General features: G+C 44.2%; 1 protein-coding gene across 4 annotated transcripts in view; it reads right to left on the bottom strand.

Annotated features, from left to right (window-relative positions):
* The window catches only part of LOC121484112 (dynamin binding protein), a 106,577-nt gene that overhangs the window by 25,625 nt on the left and 61,738 nt on the right, over positions 1–19,214 (bottom strand). The window contains exon 1 of one of the 4 annotated variants that reach the window (XM_041742879.1): positions 17,177–18,933. The exons of the other annotated variants lie outside the window; for them this stretch is intronic. Within the exon in view, the coding sequence (XP_041598813.1) occupies positions 17,177–18,374 (1,198 nt within the window). The 5' untranslated portion in view covers positions 18,375–18,933. Of the gene's footprint in view, positions 1–17,176; positions 18,934–19,214 lie in introns of those variants that run through there. 4 annotated transcript variants of the gene reach the window in all.

The following is a 19,214-nucleotide window of genomic DNA, read 5'->3' as shown; positions in this document are numbered from 1 at the left end:
GGAGATTCTTTGTACTACTGCAATAATCTGTACATTTTCTATCATTCAAAATAAAGTTTAAAAAGACATAATGGAAAAACATCTTTCTTGAACTTTTTTTGGTAGCATGACAAAATTTCAAGCATAATCCTATTTGGTTTCTTTTTTTAAAAGAATTTATCTATCTATCTATCTATCTATTTATTTATGAGAGGCGCAGAGAGAGAGAGAGAGAGAGATGCAGAGACACAGGCAGAGGGAGAAGCAGGCTCCACGCAGGAGGCCTGACATGGGACTCGATCCTGGGTCTCCAGGACCAGGCCCTGGGCTGAAGGTGGTGCTAAACCTCTGAGCCACCTGGGCTGCCTGCATAATCCTATTTGACTGGAGTGCTAAATCATAATCCTAAATTAATTGCGGCATATGTAAAACTTATTTTTAAGAGGCTTGTTTAGAGTTTTCTTTGCAATTTCAAGCAATAGGATCTCAGTTCCAAACATGGTCTCTCAAGTGGCAAGTTAAGAAGAGAAACTCATTTTTAAAATGTATTATCTTCTTTATTTGGGTATAATTGACATATAACACTATATTCCCTTCAGGCATATAACATAATGATATATTATTTTTAGAAGACACTCATTTTTAATATGACTAAAAAGTTCTGAAAGGGAGAACACTTGTTGAATTCCCACCATAGGCAATACACTTTATATATTTGATTATGTCCCTGAACTCATTTAATATTCATGTCAAAACACTGAAGTTGTATTATTACTTGATTTAATAGAATACCTGGATTTTGAGAGGCTGACCAACTTGTCAGAGCTTATGTAGCGAGCAAATGGCAGTTCTGGAATTTGAATCTAAATATATTTCAATCCAAATCCTATCGCTTAATCCTGTACCATTTTGCCTCCCTGGCCTGGAGTCTCAACTAGAAAAGGTCCGGGGTTTATTTGCTTCAAATCTTGAAAATTACCCAGAAAATATTCTATCTTAGGAATCAAAGCTCTATTAATTATAATAGTTGAAAGTTTAAAATACCATCAAGTGCTCATCAATCAAAAGCCAGCAACCTACAGTAAGAAACTCGGATTTTTAAAATTATTATTATTATTATTATTATTATTTTACTTATTTATGATAGTCACACACACAGAGAGAGAGAGAGGCAGAGACACAGGGAGAGGGAGAAGCAGGCTCCATGCACCGGAAGCCCGACGTGGGATTCAATCCCGGGTCTCCAGGATCGCGCCCTGGGCCAAAGGCAGGCGCCAAACCGCTGCGCCACCCAGGGATCCCTATTATTATTATTCTTAAAGATTTTATTTATTCATGAGAGACAGAGAGAGAGAGAGACAGAGAGAGAGGCAGAGACACAGGCAGAGGGAAAAGCAGGCTCCATGCAGGGAGCCTGACACAGGACAGGATCCTGGGATTCCAGGATCACGAAGGCAGGCGCTAAACCACTGAGCCACCCGGGGATAACTCGGATTTTTAATAAAAGAGAAAAAAGAAATGGTAACAATTCCTTTGACCTACTGGCACGAAGCTAGCTAGCTAGCTATTTATTAATTAATTAATTTATTTATTTATTTTTGCAGGTGCATTTATAAATTCTTGGACTGCCTTTAAAATACAATACCAAGAACTTTAGCATGATTTTAAATCCCTGTGGAATGTATCTGCAATTCTGACAAAATTCTACATGTTTCTGAAGACATAGGTCACCCTCAAGGTCTACACATATCAATGCTCAAGATTAAGTCAAACTAGAACTATCTGGCTTGAAATGACTCCAAATGTAAAACCTCTTTTCCATTATCCCAAATACATCCTAAGGAAAGTCTGATCTAAAATTTTAGTATCTGGGACGACCAAGCAGGAGAAGGTGGCCTCCTGGCTCAGCTAGCTGCAGTAGAGAGAGGGGCTTTGAATCTTGCTCTTCCCTGCTCTAGCCGGGAACCCTGGGGAACCGGGCAAAGGTCACATTTCCCTCTAGGCCTCAATGTCCTCACCTGTAAAATGAGTAATAATGCCTGCTTTGCCAAGCTGTTGAGAGAATAAACAAGGTAATAAATGGACACAAGTTAGTTCTTTTCCCACAGAGGGCCAGAAAATGCTGTCTGTCCAAATTAAGGTAAGGTGCCCCAAGCAGCAGGGCTCTGTCCAATTCCTGGAACACTTTGCTTTCCTCTAAGAACAATAAAAGCTGAGGAAGCACATGGAGGAGGCTGCGGCCAGGACCAGCCTCCACCGGCCGTGCGCACACCAGCTCCCACCTTCTTCCCCGGATGGTCCTGGAGGAATTTAGGAGCTGGAGCCAGAGCTGACTGCACAAATTTATTCTCTCTAGTAAAACAATTCGTACGGGGTTGTTTTTTCCTTTTGTTCCCTTTCCCAGCTCTCCGCCCCCCCCCCCAGTCCCGATCCCCTCCCCTCCAGAGGTGCCCACCCCCGGCTAGTGGGCGCCCCCAGGCTCCTTCCCAGGTCCTAAGGAAGGCTCCCGGGAGCCCGCAGCTTCGCGCAACTCCACAAGCCACACTTGAAAGCACAGTCACAGAAAAAGCCACTCACTTCTCCCCTCCTCAAGGCCGGCTCTGCGTCTGGCGGGGAAATCTCTGACCTGCCGGCAGGTCCCGGGCACTCGGGCTGCGCCACCTGCCGCCGCGGGCTCCTGCCCCGCCGCACCCCGCACCCCCGCTCCCCCGCACCTGCGGCGCCCAGTGGCTGCTGCCCGACGGGTGGGTCCCAGGCTAACGGGCAGAGCAGAATCTTCCCAGAGCTCTGGAATGCTCCGCAACCCCCAAATCCTTTGAATAGGGTAGGCATTTCCCCCAGGCTTTCCCACATTTACATATGAATCGCCTGAGTCCCCCAGGCTATCAGGGCAGGGCCGGTTCTAAAGGATGGAGCTGGAATCCTTCCGAGGGGAACGAGCTGCAGGCTGCGGCCGGCTTCGCTCGGGCTTCAGCGCCTTCCCCTCCTGCATTCCCTTCCCGGTTCTCAAACAGTCACGACCTCACTTCTGGAGTTTTAATCGAAGGGTATTACTCTCACTTTGCCGGCCCCTACTAAGCTTTATGGGGGGGGGGGGGGGGGGGGACCGGGATGCTCTCTTCAGGGAAGAATCTGAAGGCCCATCCATCTCTCACTTAAGAGGCCGCACTGTGAAGTAGGTGGCCTTGGTCTACTGTCTGCCTGGGGACCTGGCTTTCTGCAGCACCCCCTCTCTGGCCCACGCCAGCCCTCTCCAGGCCCTGGCTTTGCCTAGGGACCTGGGCCTCCTACTTTGGGGACCTTACCCTACAGCCATCAGAATGCAGATCTCAGTGGGCTGGGCCCCGCTTGGCAAGAAGTGCACAGAGTAATTCATGGGAACGGGGAACCCTGCTCACAGCTCCCAAGCATTTACACTTTGAAAGAAACCAAGGAAACAAAAGCTGCAGAAAAAGAAGCCATCTTTGTAAAAAACAAAAACAAAACAGAAAGAAAAAGAAAACCTGTAAAAACCACTACGTGTTTCCATAATGGATATAATATGGCAGTGCAAGGAAAAAGGTCAGGAAGAAGGCACCCCCCTTCATCAGTTGGCCCCGGGCCTCAGGGTGGGAGCTGGATTTGGGGCAGAAGGCTCAAGGGGGGTGGGGGGTGGGTGGGTGCTGTGCTTCCTAATCTCATAAGAATCTGTTGTGGTATCGCCAGTAATTGAAAATAAACTAATGCTAATTAAGAAACGTCTCTATTGGGGTCCCTGGGTGGCGCAGCGGTTTAGCGCCTGACTTTAGCCCAGGGCGCGATCCTGGAGACCCTGGATCGAATCCCACGTCGGGCTCCCGGTGCATGGAGCCTGCTTCTCCCTCTGCCTATGTCTCTGCCTCTCTCTCTCTCTCTCTCTGACTATCATAAATAAATAAAAATTAAAAAAAAAAAGAAAGAAAAGAAACGTCTCTATTGGTGAAATCTGGGGCCATCTCAGAGATGGCAGCTTCTGGTAAAGAGGCCTTCCCGCAGCGTCTAGAGTCGCACCGGCTCTGGGAGGCTCACCCGGCGGCCGCTTCCCTCCACCCGCTAGCGCAACTCCTCCTCTTAATGTTGCATTTGAACAACTACTTACAGGGCACTTACTGGGTGTGTCAAGCACTGTTCTAAGCACTTTCCAAACATTGGTGTTTCTAATCCTCCCAACCACCCTACCACATCGTCCCCATCGTACAGTTGAGGAACGACGGCGAGAAGTTGAGTGAACTGGCTGCGGAGGCGCAGGCCTGGGATCTGAGCCGAGCAGGCTCCCGCCTCTGGGCCCGTGACCTGTAGCTACTCCCTCTGCGGGCAAATCCGTGCGACTTGGGATCTGAATTCTACCTGTGGGGTCTGGTGGCCACCAGGTAGCTAATAATAAGACAGAGTGGCCCTAAAGCACAACTTAACCTCTGTGGGAGCCTCGATTCCCCCACCATTAAGTGAACAATATATCTTTAAGCATATCTGCGTATGTTCACGTGATGATATGTATAAAACCCCATTTAGCAGAAGGTAAGTAATCCCTCAGAATCCAACGTAGTGTCACACACAGTAAATATCCAATAGTATTCTGGATAATTTATCGCAGAACACACATGAAACAAAGGAAAAGGCTTCTTTTATCCTATCTTCTGATGCCTTTCTGACTTACATATTAGCCATCTTCCCCAGGTAAGGGGAGAGCCCCCTTCAAGAAACCTCAGCTCTTTCTTGTGACCTTGACAGATGTGCCACCCCAAGGGATAGGGCAGCAGGTAAAAACTTGTAATACTTTCTCTACTTCTTAAAATAAAAACAAGTCAAAACTTCTAACTCGGGAGTCTACTTTTAGGAATTTATTATATGTAAATCATTGGACAAATGCACAAGATGTACATATGGGGATGTTCTCCGATGTGTACAAAAACTCAGAAGCAATTTTTTTTCCCCAAAGGGGCCTGGTTAAATAAGTTTCGGCATATCTACAGAACAGAATAGTATCATAGCTGTTGAGATTTATACTTACTAACACAGAATGCTGTCTCTGTGTGGTTAATTGAAAAAAAAGTATATTACAAAATAGTCTATGAAAGAATAGCCATTTTGTTAAAAAGGGAAAATACTTTCGGTGCGTATATTTGAAAATGAGAAAGTCTTGACAGGATGGAAATTCCGCTATTTTTTTCCTTGCTTTGACCGTATCTTCTAATATTTCTAGAGTGAACACGTAACGTTGATACAACAAAGAGCAATAAAATGGAAGAAATTTGCTGTAAAATGAGAATATTTTAATACCAACAGTTCTCCATTTCTGCTAATCCATTTCAAATTCTTTCTTCACTTGTTAATGAGCTGAGGTCTCTTTCCTGACCCTGTAGACTGCTGAAGACCGTAGGTCAGGAAACAGGGCTGAAGTCACGATTAGCCAGTCTCCTAAGAAAAGCAAATCCACCAGTGCCTGTTTAGCTATCCTTTAGAAAACCTTGAGAGAAAGCTGTCTTTGTAAATATGCTCATTTTCGCCCCAGGCCCAACCAGAGGAATCAGAAATCCCGGTTTTCCGCCTTTCCACATCCCTCCAGCTGGGCCACCCAGCCCCCACCCTGTCTTTACTTTAGCACCTTCAAGCCTCCCAATGTGGAGAAGGTTTGCTCAACGTACAATTCTGGCACTGTGGTCACTGGCTTTTCTGCAGAGCTCATAGCCACCCAACTTCAGAGAGGAATCGATAACATTCAGGTCCAAAATCTCAACCAGAACTGAAAAAAACCTTCTCTGTGGCTTTTGCTCTGGAACTGCCCACCAGCTTTGGCAAGTAGCCTCTAGCACAATCCCTGCTGGGAGGGTTTCCACCCCTGGGGCAGGAGTGAGGAGTGGGGATGGGGGAAACTCCGCTCAAAACTTCTCATTTCGCCTTTCCTTTTCCAGGCCCTCTCTGGGCCTTCAGAAAATCAAATGAGTCAAGGGCTCAAAGTACTAGAGTCTGCAATTTCTTATACTGCCAGGATGGTCAGTTTAATTCTAGCACCAACTCAAACACCATTTTTGAACCCTCACCAAAGACACAGAAATCCTAAAGGGGCGTGCTATTGGTGGGACATTATTATTGTTATCTAATCTTTAGGTAGCAGAAGTGAAATTATCAAGAGGGCAAAGACAGTTTTCATCAAATAGTTCTCTAGGAATAAATGATCAGTTTGAGTAAGCAGATTTTTATTACAGTCAGCCAAAAAACTCTATATGAAAAGCTTTATTTTCCTAACACACACACATCTGATGCTATGTTTACCAAGTCTCTTGAGGGAAGTTATTACTACTCTCATTTTACGAATGAGGAAATGGGCACAAAACAATGACATAGCTGGCCTGTGACCTGTGACCTCTGACCACAGGGCTGAGAAAGCTGCATATTCAAAACCAGCGTCCAAGGCCAGTGCTTTCTGTGAAGGGTCAAGGCCTCTTGTGGATTATGTCTTCTCCATATGCATGTGGCCATTTCTGGCTTTATATTTTCAATTTTAATAATGATACTATAGTGATGTTTCAAAATTTGCTCATGTCCGTGCCCCTCTGGCTACTACTCTGTGCTACTCTATAAAATTAAACTTTCTTCAGTTTCTGTGAGGTAGTTTACTTTGATTCCTTCCACTTGCCTTCATAATATTCTATGTATCTTTTATCACTGTATACCCCACAAATCAATTCATCTGAATTATAATCCTGTTCAAGTTCTAACTATAAAACTGAATGAATATTTAATAGAGAGCTACTGAGCAGAGTGTTAGGCCATGGGGCAAGTAGAAAAGTTAAAATGCCCTCAAAAGCTTTCTTTAGTCTCATCAAGAAAGCCATGTCATCTGGCCTGTGTTCAGGAAGAGCAAATGCAGTAGGATTAAACTGGATGGCATTTAAATTTTTCTCATTTGACTTAATGAATCTAGTTGAACGGGCAAAACATAAACTTATGCAACAAAAGAATAATGTAAAATAGAAACAAATTAAGCATTAAGGGCTTTGGTTATATTTATTTGAATGAACCCAATCTCTCAAAGATTCTTTCCTAGTGTGATCTGATATTTTGATGGTAAAACCTCATTAAACTTAGGGTATCTTAGGGTGTCATTATATACTATTATCTAATTTTCTAGCTGAAACATGGGGAAAAAAATAAAACCTCAATACAAGGGAAATATAAATCAGGTTTTTCCTGGGACCCCAATCGTAAGTGCCACGTTGGTTTAAACAAGATTGAGGCATCCAGCAGTCACCCCAAGTCTCTATACCCTATATCTCCCCTGGCTTCCATTTCTGGGCTGTAAGTGGAGCTGCTTCCAAGATCTTCAGAGGGCAGCGGGTATAGTGAATAAAGCACTCAAAAAAACCCTTGGAATCTAGTCCTGCCTCCCCTCCTACCTGTGTGACCTGTCTGGGCTATTGTTCCCATGTATCTATAACAAAGGGGTTGGGCCCGTTGGTCACTTCCAAGATCTAAAATCTTACATGACTTCCCACTCTGTTACTTTACTTACTCCTCAGTTTGGAGTAACCACATCAACTTCTAACTAGTCCCACAAGGAGTGTCACTTGGTATGTAAAGCCTCTTTGGACTCACCTAGGCAGTTAGCCACTTCCTCTCAGCGAGCCCTGAGGACAGCGCTAGCTCAGTGTACTTCCAGTATTTGTTCTCTTCTTCATCATTGAACATGACAAGCCCAGCTTGTCTCTCTGCCTTTCTGCTCACCTATTGCCCTTTAAGCCCAGCCAGATGAAGGCTTCTCTAGTCTCTGGTTTGGTCTTTTCCCTAAATTTCTCTTCTCAAGCAGCAATACAAAAAAATATGTACTATTTTGTCTTTTTGTTGTTGTTGTTTTTAACACAGCCAAGTCACACTTATTCTAGGTGTCTGATGCCGGTTCAACTTTTGAAAATCAAATAATGTAATTCACCACATCAACAGGCAAAAGAAGAAAAATAATATAACCAGGTCAACTGATAGAGAAAAAACTGTATCTGAAAAAAATCCAACATCCATTTATTATAATAAATATCAGAAAACTAGGAGTAGAGTGGAGCTATCTCAACTTGGAACAGAACATGTATTAAAACCCTAGGGTGGGGATCCCTGGGTGGCTCAGTGGTTTATCGCCTGTCTTCGGCAGGGCGTGATCCTGGAGTCCTGGGATCGAGTCCCACATCAGACTCCCTGCATGGAGCCTGCTTCTCCCTCTGCCTGTGTCTCTGCCTCTCTCTCTCTCTTTCTCTCTGTGTCTCTCATGAATAAATAAAATCTTTAAAAAAGTAAAAAATAAAAAAATAAAACCCTAGGGTACTTATCTTTTGATGTCATATGCTGTGTCCCAAAATAGAATATTTCATTTGACAACACACATTGACTGAGCCTATGTCAAGTTATTAGGTTCTGGAAACATTATCTTTACCAGCATCACAAAACTTAGATGCTACTGGACTTTTGTGCATACCTAATGTACACCTAATCCATAGGATTTAGCAACTGGCACTTAATAAATGGCAACAATTATTATAATTTAAAGTGCCTTAAGCATTACTCTGCTACAGTTGGGATAAAAGACTACCCAAAGATCTTTAAAAATCAGGAACTATCCTAACTTTGATGAAAATTTTAGTTAAAATTTAGGACATAGGACACTGAGGATAAATCAGGTTTCAATTTTCCTCTAAGCAGGGCAGAGACTGGAGAGCAAGAAAATCGAATTCCCTATCTCCAAATCACCGAGGAAAGAGCTAGAGGAATTCAACCATATTTGCTAAGTATTGCTGTGAGTCACCGCTAAGTAGAAGCATCTCCGCATTTCAGTAGATGCCAAGATGCGCATTTTTTTCACATTTTAACATCTCTAAAAGCAAGATGTGTTTTCCAAGTAATAGCATGTTAACATTTAGTTAGAAGTTTTCTTTTTAATGGTACCTAAACTTATTCAAGGTCTTAGAACAGATGATGTTTAGATTCAATAAAAGGTAATATATTCCATCTATCTCCTCTCAATTTACTATTAGAAGAAAGGGTTTTTTTTTTTTTTTTTTTTTTTAAGAAAGGGGTTTCTTGATAGAGTGGAATGAGGTCCACTGTGTATACAAACGTGTACCTTCCCACCAGAAATCACTGTGTGCAGGCACTCTCCCACCACCGTGGCTTGACAACCTGATGGTCATGCCCAATGTGGGCACTTCATGGTTTCTCAGGAAATATCAAATTGGAAAACTCTGGGGCACTCACTCTGTGGGTATGTCAAGGTTCTGAGTTCCCACTTTGACATCCCATTTAAGACCTGCCATGGTTTTGCAAGTTAGCTCCTTTGATTCACCCTTCCTCCCACTGTACCCTCTAACATCCTCTGATCCAAATGAAAGACGATGCTCCATAAGAGTACCTCTTCCGGGATGCTTGGGTGGCTCAGTGGTTGAGCATCTGCCTTTGGCTCAGGGCATGATCCCGGGGTTCAGGGTCAAGTCCCACATTGGGCTCCTTGCAGGGAGCCTGCATCTCCCTCTGCCTATGTCTCTGCCTCTCTCCGTGTGTCTCTCATGAGTAAATAAATACAATTCTTAAGGGCAGCCCACGTGGCTCAGTGGTTTAGTGTCACCTTCAGCCCAGGGCCTGATCCTGGAGACCCGGAATCGAGTCCCACGTCAGGCTCCCTGCATGGAGCCTGCTTCTCCCTCTGCCTGTGTTTCTGCCTCTCTCTCTCTGTATGTCTCATGAATAAACAAAATCTTTTTTAAAAAAATTAAAAATGAATGAATAAATAAATTAATTAATAAATAAATGCCTTTAAAAAAAGGGACGACTAGGTGGCTCAGTGGTTGAGTACCTGCCTTTGGCCCAGGGTGTGATCCTGGAGTCCCGGGATTGAGTCCCGCATTGGGCTCCCTGCATGGAGCCTGCTTCTCGCTCTGCCTGTGTGTCTGCTTCTCTCTCTGTGTCTCTCATGAATAAATAAATAAAATCTTAAAAAAAAAAGAGTACCTCTTCCTATCCACGCTCAATATCTTGCCTTTCCTTGATATTTCTTGCTGTTACAGAGACCTGCAATCTTCCCAGGCCAGTATTCCTAAGTTGTTGAAGAAACATACAAAAACAATTCAGGTAATTGCTTGTGGAGAAAACCACCAACCTGGCTTGAGAATACAACTCCCGGTGCCAGGGCAAGGTCTCCGGGTTGGGTGGGAGTCTGCCAGACTGGGTCACTCCAACCTCAGGAGGGCCTTATTTCTTTTCAAGCTTCAATCATCTCCCAACCCTTGGGGAAATATGGCCCTACAGATATTTCCTTTGGCCTCCACACATTTACCCTTTTCTTCTCCTTTACCTTCTGCCTACCCATCTATCCTCCAACAAGCAACAACACCCTGGTTTTAAAAAATAAGCACAGGAAAGTTTATCCAACTCTGTGCCCTCTAAGCTACAATCAGGGGTCTTTGATTCTTTTTGTGAAAGGTCTTGAAAGAGTGGTCTTCATGCCCTCCTCCTATGATCTCATCCCCCATATAAGTCCTTTGCAAGTAATTCTGAATCATCACTGTTCCAGCAATATTGTCTTTTCAGTCAACCAATAACCTCCTTGACAAATCGGGTGGCATTATCCTCGATCTCCCTAGGGCACTTCAAAGCATTGGCCATTCTCTCTTACTTTAAATTCTCTGGTTTTCTCCTGATTTCTGCAATGATCTCGCCCTATCCCTCCTCCACCTGCCCCCACATTGTGGCTCACTTCTTAGACACCTGCTCTTCTCCTCAGTCACTACTTGCCTCGGGGAAGACATCTTCCCATAGTTTCTGAGAGGGTGACTCACCGCATGTAGGCCTCGCTTACCTTTTTTCTCAAGCTCTGGTCCAAACTGCCATCTAGTTTCTAAGATTTCGGTACTCCCATGCTCCCCACGCTGTGTTCCTCTTTGTCACCACAAGTATGAACACTCGCTCATAATGTTTTCCCAAAGGAATGTTCCCCCTGCTTCTCTCTGCCCAAGTCAACCCCCACTCACTCTCTTCAGCTTTAGCTCAAGTTCAAACACCCTGAAGTCTTTTCCCATAACTCAAGTAAGGACTGAGCTTCCCCCCTTCTGGCTGTCCATAGCACTCACTGTCTAGACAACACACTTGTGTATGATTATGTTATTCATGTTTTTACACTCTCTACCTCTTCAACTGATCTCTAAACTTGTGTGTGTTGAGAGTGGGGCAGGCATCCTTCTTTGGATACCCCCTGATGCTTGTTACAGTGCTAAGTACAAGTACTGGTTACTACATCCTGTTGAACTGTATTCAAGGGGGATGTGGGATCTCTGTGCTGGTGAAATGATGGTGGGAGCTCATGTTTATTTAGCATTACTTTATGCACCAGGCTCTCCTGCACTATCCTAGGTACTTCGATATCTATAAACTCATTTAATCCTCATAATGCTGTCATCTGGTTTTACTGACGAAGAAACTGTGGCATAGAGAAATTAAATATTTTACACAAGGTAGTAGGGCCAAGTGGGGGATGGGATCTAATAGTTCCCTCCCTATAAAGGACTTAAAAAGTTGTGTTTAATTATCTGTTTCTATGCTGTTTTCTGTTGGAAACCGTAAGTTCCTAAAGGCAGGCCCAAGTCTTACCCATTTTCTCCAATGTCTCAATAGAGACACAACTGGCATTTTGGGCAGGACAATTCTTCATTGTGTAGGATGGGTCTACACACTGAAAACATTTAGTGTTCCTGGTCCTTTCCTTCTAAATGCAAGTAGTCCCCTGCACCCTAACACTGTGACAGCCAAAGACATCTCCACCCCAGTTGGTCTGGGCCAAGCCTCAGAATGCCTGCCACCTCCAGAACCCACTACATCCCAAATCAGCACCATCGGTGTCCTGTAGCTGTCATTTAAACCAGGTGACCCCCAACCCGGACTTCATCTCTACCATTTTGACCATGGATTTGTACCTAGTCAATAAATCGTTTATAGGACGATGACTAACTGAAAAACACAGGTTGAGTCACTTATACTCACTCTTCTGGGAATCTGAGTTATGATATCAGGCAGATCAGACAGGAATAGAAATTGAAGCTGTAACAATGCCTCAAGGCGGTGGTGGGACGAGTATGGTTATGTGTAATCTAAAGTGAAGAGGGAGTAAACTACGAGTAAATGACCAGTGTGGGTCTGCAGTAAGAGGAGACCAAGCAGAAGTTCAGGGAAGAGCAAAAAACACCAAGGGAAAGATGGTCCCTGAAGGAAAGAGAGAAAGAAGGGGAACAGCTGGTCCCAAGGACACCTGGTTTCAGCCCACTGGTATTGGGAGCAGTAGCCCCAACCCTCCTCAGGATCTTGAGGTAATCTAGGTCTAACTAGAATGCGATAGTGTTTGGTACTCAATACAACTCTGTTAGATAAAAATGGATGAGTGGATCATCCTGTTATTGTAACAGGATGAAATGAGAGGAAGCTACACAAGGTGCTCTGAGAACTGTTAAACGCGTAAATTAACATGGTGCTGGCACCACTACTAGTGTTGCTTAGACAGAAACTCCACGGGCTGTCTAGCTGGTCATTTGTTACTGCCCGGTTACTTGCTATGGGCATGCCCCCTTGTCTCCAGAGTGGCAGAGGCCTCTTGGCATCTGCCACACTCATGGCTTGTAATCAGTGTATGAAATCAGCCAGGATGAAAAGCTACCGTCTTGGAATGACTGGCAGACATTTTACTCCAATAGTGTGAATACAGTCTGTTGCTACAAAGAGATCATGTTCACATACTTGCAATGAAAAGAAACCTTGACCAACAGAGTCCTAAAAACTGAGCTATCTGTGTAACACTGGCAAAAGTGCCTTCACATCCATGCTGGTTTCTCTCATCTTGGGAGAAAACAAAACAAGATTTTCCTGGATTCTGTTGTTCCACTGCATTTACTGCCCAAACTTTCGAGCAACTGCTTCTATATCGGGCAGCCCGGGTGGCTCAGTGGTTTAGCACCCTTTGGCCCAGGGCACGATCCTAGAGACCCAGGATCGAGTCCCACGTCGGGCTCCCTGCATGGAGCCTACTTCTCTCTGCCTGTGTCTCTGCCTCTCTCTCTCTCTCTCTCTCTCTGTGTGTGTGTGTGTGTGTGTGTCTCATGAATAAATAAATTAAATCTTTGAAAAAAAAACTGCTTCTATATCTTCATCACCACTTCCCTCCTAAACTCCTTATAATGTGCTCTGTAGCTTGGTTGCTCCTCTTCCTCACCCCAGCTGCCAAATGCAAGGTCTTTCCTTGGTCCACAAGCCTCCCATACCTCTGCTGTGTGTAACACAGCCACGTCCGCCTCCATCTGAGGTCCCCCATCCTCTGACATCCCTAACACAACACTTTTCTGCTTTTCTAAGTTCATTTATGTAGAAGGAACTCATAGTTGTGCTTCTGACTCCAGCTCTTATGAAAGCACTGGTCTGGGCATCAGGAGACCTTGATTCAACTCCTGATCCAAGGATTGGTTTTAGACACACATTTCAATTTCTCTGAGCTCCATCTCTCTGGTTACAAAAACAGTGGATCAGGCAACCTGAGTGGCTCAGCGGCTGGCTGAGTGTCTGCCTTCTGTCCAGGGCGTGATCCTGGAGACCCGGATCGAGTCCCACATCGGACTCCCTGCGAGGAGCCTGCTTTTCCCTCTGCCTGTGTCTCTGCCTCTCTCTTTGTGTCTCTCATGAATAAATAAATAAAATCTTAAAAAAAAAAAAAAAAACGGTGGATCAGATTTAAGTGTTTTTCAAACCTTTTCTTTTCTGTGGCCCCCATACTTTATACATGCATACTCCTACCATATCAGCTATGCTATGAAGTTCTATGCACTTTTATTTTTCAAAAATGCTAGTTGTAACCCACTGAATAGACCTGAAGACCCAATCTATAAAACACTGAACTTATGCTGTATAGTGATAGGGGATCCACAGCCCTCTGACCTTGAATCTCCAAGCCTTGACTCTCACCTGAATCCCAGCGTCCTATTTCTCTCTGTAAGAGCTCTTCATTTAGATATCCTAATATCACATAACTCAGTTACCATGGAATCTGAAGCACCAGGTCCTTTCCCCATCACAACTGCTTATATGTTATTAGCAAGTGTAAAATCTTCGTGCCTGACTTTTGGTCTAGCAGTGGGAGAGCAATTTACATTGGACCAACCACCGTATTGATAAATTATTAGCAAATCTGGATAAGGCATTTTTAAAAGTAACTATGTGAAGGCATTGGAGAACAACCATAAGCAGGCCGAAGCTAAAGGGGATAGGACTCAAGGGAAACAAGCTAGGTAAGATCCATATTTACTCAATTCTTTTTTTTTTCATAAATTTATTTTTAAAGATTTTATTTACTTATTCATGAGAGACACACACAGAGGCAGAAACACAGGCAGAGGGAGAAGCAGGTTCCATGCAGGGACCCTGACGTGGGACTCCATCCCGGGTCTCCAGGATCAGGCCCTGGGCCCAAGGCGGTGCCACCGCTGAGCCACCCTTGCTGCCCTATTTACTCAATTCTTAACCCCTGAAGTCAATCTCCCACAATCCAGAATGTGGGGGAAATTAAGCAAAAATGGAAAGTCAACAACTGGCAATCTTCTTGGGCTGAAGAGTCAAAGGCTCACATCTATGGTTGTGAAGTGTGTAGATATTTTGAGAGAAATCCTGGAAAAAAGGGAGCCACAGAGACAGCAGCCCAAAACCTGTGCAGAAATTCCCCTCAAATCCTTGAACTATGCATTCAGGTGATGAGACTCCAGGAAACCAGCAGAAAGCAGTAACAGCTGGAGGCAGAAGAGCCTGGCAGATACAACTGTCTGGGGCTGAGAAGACACTTTCTAGAATTTGAGTTGCTCCAAGTTATGAGGTTCAATAAATACTGTGGTTTTCAACTGAAACCTCAAAAGAGCCTCCAGGCTCCCCACCTCCCAGGATAAGGGGCCGCACCCTTGGACCAAGGGCAAACCATAACAGACCTGCCCTACCAACATCTAAGACAGGCCTCCCTAGGACAATGACAGATAAGGCAGGTGAGGGAAAGGACATATCCTGGTAGAAGCTGGGAGCAGCCATTAAGTAGAGCTCTATTTCTCAAAGAGAGTTGGGGAGTGGGGGGAAGAGAGGAGGGAAGGATGAGGTGCTCCCTGTGGACAATCACACCTGCAGACACGGGGTCTGAGGGCAGATGTCTGGGGTCTGAGGGCTGATGTTCGACGAAGACGGGGCTCAGACTGGATCTCAGGAGAAAGGGGACCATGCAGTGACAGGCTGGTGAAGCAAGTGATAAGGGGGAAGGGAGGTGGGCCAACAGGAGATAAATCATAATTTATGAGCACCTATACTACGTTCCAGACGTGTATTGGGTGTTTTACTTATGCTATCTCACTGACACAGGTATTATTATCTTCATTTTATAAATAAGGAATCCAGAGCTCCAAGAGGTTAGGTAATTCACCTAAAGTTACACTATTAGTAAATGACGGGGCTAAGATGTGAATGCAGGGCAGAACACAGATTCCGACACTTGTTTCCTTCTGTAATTACACGTTGTAACTGCAACATTCAGGATGGGCAGTGGTGCGTGTGCTCAAAGACAGGCAGCAGAGAATGTTAGAAAGCAAAAGGGTTTGAAGGTGGCCCGAGATTTGGTTACAGGTCAAGGAGGATCCTAGAGGTACAAAAAAGGGGTGTCAACTGAGCTAAATGTGAATACACCATCAAAACTTAAGTGCTTGGCTAAAAAAAGAGAGAGTTATAAAACTGGACATGACAGAAGGTGGGACTGAGCTGGTGTTAGAGAGATCATAGGGCAAATTGCACCACTCCGGAGAGAAGGGCTTGACTCTAGTTAAGACAGAGTAAACACACTTTGATTACACTTAGGAGCTTAATACAATAAGGAACTAAAGACAGGAAACAAAGTTCATCTAAGGAACAGGTGTAGGGAAACGGAATGGGAGCAATACAAAAACCAATATAAGGAATCAGAATCACTTGTGTGCCTTGTGGTTTTTGAGCTAGAAGGAATTTAGAGGTCATTCAATCCCTATCATCTCTAGGCAAAAATGCACCTAGAAGAAAAATGGCTAGCTGCTAAATACCTCCGCCTCCCACCTAATAAGACTGCGTTTGGTTTCATTTTTATCTTTGTCAGTGCAAGTGGAGAGCCTGACTTATCCAAAACAATGCCCTGGAAATTCTGGTTTGGTCAAGCCTGGGTTGGAAAACCACAGGATAAACCACTGGCAGTTCTGGGATCATATCAGGGACTTGTCATGCCCCCACCAATAGGGAACCTATTCTGAAGATTGAGACGAGAGACTTTCTACTTAGGAGGAAGGTGTGAGATGGATTTCACATTTTCTGACTCTAACCTTTATCCTCTTTTCATTAGCTACACTCTCCCAAATTGGTTCAAACCAGAAAGTTGGCTTGGCAGGAGAAGAGCATATACATTAAAAAAAAAAAAAAAAAGGGTTTAACATTAAGTCCAGTAATTCTAAAAAACAACAACAAAATAAAATGCAATAAACATAGTTCGTTTCAGAGAACTGAAGAAGACAAAATGGCAAGAAAGAAATAATCTTTATATTATAAAAGACTCTCAACTAACACTCATGTTACAGATAACTTGGTTAAGGCTAAATGAGATGAAGTAATTTGAATATACAAAGCATCATTGTGCAGGAACAAAGCATCATGAAGAATCTAATCTTCTGGTTTCCAGAAGAGTTGTAGTGCTTATTATTTACTTAAGATTCCTGAATGTCAGAGACATGAACACCATACAAAACAAGTTAAATCTTTTCCCTAATGTCTAAAGTGTAGGGATTGAGAGAAAATGAACTTTGTCTTGGTGCCTTGATAATGAACTAGCCATCCCCATACAACGAACAAAAAATATTACAGTAAGAATGAAAAGATACTTGGGATTAGAGATACCTGGCAAAACCAAAAATGGTAAAGAAAGTTCCCATGAGAACATGGTCTTATTCTGGAGGCCACAGTGCATATTTATAGCACTATATATGTTCTTGCTCTGTGAAGTGCCTCCCAAAGGGATTAAATCTCTAAGGTTCAGTGCATGAGTGTTCCTAGTACCTGGTATAACCACCCCTTTTACTATTTTCATGTTTTATCCTTCTTAAAAGGCTAGTTGAGTTCATACCTTGAGTTTTCTTCCTGTTTTGCACAAATTCGGAGCGTCTCAGGCTGCTGGGTGCTGTGCGGCGGAAACGACTATTCCTTTTCCAAGTCTCCAGGCCATTTCCTTTTCTCTCTTCCCCTAAATGGTAAGTATTCTTCCCTACTGAAGGGCCCTGGGGAATGCCACAACAATGTTCTCCCGGCTCCCCTCCTGTCCACTGATCCCACAAACTATCCGGGAAGATCCCTCTGCTCCCAAGTGCCATCATTCCTGTTCGGTCAAAGCCATTATCCTCCAAATTCTTCATGTGATGAACAGAATCTGTTCCTCTGTAATTCTGAAATTTAGACTCACAGTTTGTAAATAGAGTATGATAGCCTTTATTTTCTGCAACAAAGTCACTCTGATCCAGGGGAACAGTCTTTGCTTTAGGACAGATTTTATCATTTTGACAAACTTTTCTGTCCCTTTCATAGTATTTGACAAATTCTTTACCTTCACTGACACCATTCAAATCTGGGAAGTCCACCAACCGACCATTAGTATAATTCTCAGGAACCTGACATAAATTGTTGCGGTTTCTACAATAAAAATTAGCTTTTTTACAATCCTCAAGGTTATAATTAAAATTCCTGTGGTCCGGGTGCCACTTTTCAGGTTGACCACAATTCCCCACAGAATCATCCAAACCACTGTGGTGAGTGCACCATCCAGTTTCTTTAGAATCCTCAGGATCATAATGCAGACCCCGACCCTCTGTGTGGCCTTTCATTTCCCCATTCCTTCCAGCTCTCTGGCTTTCTGGGCTGCCTGTGTGCTGATTATCCTCAGTCCCTGGGCTTGGATTCCAATAATCCACATTTTCTGAGTTCTTGTAACCAACACAACCTCGAGCCGCACTTCCATAGTCCATATAGTCCTCTCCATTTTCTTCTGCTTCCTCATGGTCCGAGTAGCTTGGTTCACTCTGCTCAAAAGCCCAGTAGCCACAATGTCTTTTCCTGTAGGGCCGATTCTGCCCCCGACTCTGGCCCGAGCTCCAATCTCTGGAATCCAAGCTGCCTTCTAGGTAAAGTCCATCCAGCATGGTGAGGTCCCTCTTCTGCAGACTCCCGCAATCTTCATACTCCCAGCTGGAGCCCCAGCGCCCTTTCTTCTCCGCTTCTCTTTCCTCTCTAACTCTGTAGGTTTCACACATGTTCTGTGTGCTTAAAGACATGAGTTTTACTTCCTTCTTCCATGGGCCTGGGTGGGGCTGAAATGTGGACAGGTGCACCTTGGCCTAAGGCGGTGTCCGTCCTCCTGAAAATGTCTCCCAAAGTGCCCAAGACGCTCTCCTTGCTCCTCTGGCTGGGGCACAGAGAGATGTGGAGTTATTTCCACCTCAGCATCCAATCAGTGAGCTGCTCTCTTTCCCCACAGAGGCCAGGGGATAATTAGTAACTAGTGTTCATGTGATTGGAGTTGGCAGCTCTGTTCATGGTTTCCCTCAAGCTGGTCAAACTGGCTTGGCTGCTTTCTGTGCTGAAGGCAGAAGTATTCTGCGGTTCCAAAGGTTTTGTACAAAAAGCACAGTGAGCAAGACCAGCCCCTTTCAAAGCCCAGGTTAAGGTAGTAGAACTCATCTGTCTCTTGAGATATTTCAGTAATCAACCAGTGGTATAAAGAACCACCAGCGGTATAAAGAATGTTTCCGTGTGTGCAGCTCAACACATGAAACGTGTGGACATTCCCCGTCCCCTAAGTTCAGCTTTCTAATCGTTGGAACATCTGAAACTCTGTGGGACTCCCTTCCCTCAGTGAGAGCCAGAACTCCCCCTCCTTTAATAGTTTGATTCTACGGCAGTCAGGTTACCAGCTGGTGTGCACTCAAATCACAAATGGTTTCAACTCCCACAGGCAGACACATGGGGACATCCCAGTGGAGGAAGAAAAAGGAATTCCTTTTTACTCTGATCTAGTATATGGGTAATTTTAAAACTGTCCCCTAGAAGAATGTAGTTATGTATGCTTTCACACTTTCCTTGATACTTGCCATGCCAGAGAAGCATGAAGACCA

This window comes from Vulpes lagopus, chromosome 2, assembly GCF_018345385.1.
Source record: "Vulpes lagopus strain Blue_001 chromosome 2, ASM1834538v1, whole genome shotgun sequence".
Taxonomy (NCBI): Eukaryota; Metazoa; Chordata; class Mammalia; order Carnivora; family Canidae; genus Vulpes; species Vulpes lagopus.
The sequence above is the reverse complement of the archived record's forward strand: the minus strand, read 5'-3'. Positions and strand labels throughout refer to the sequence as shown.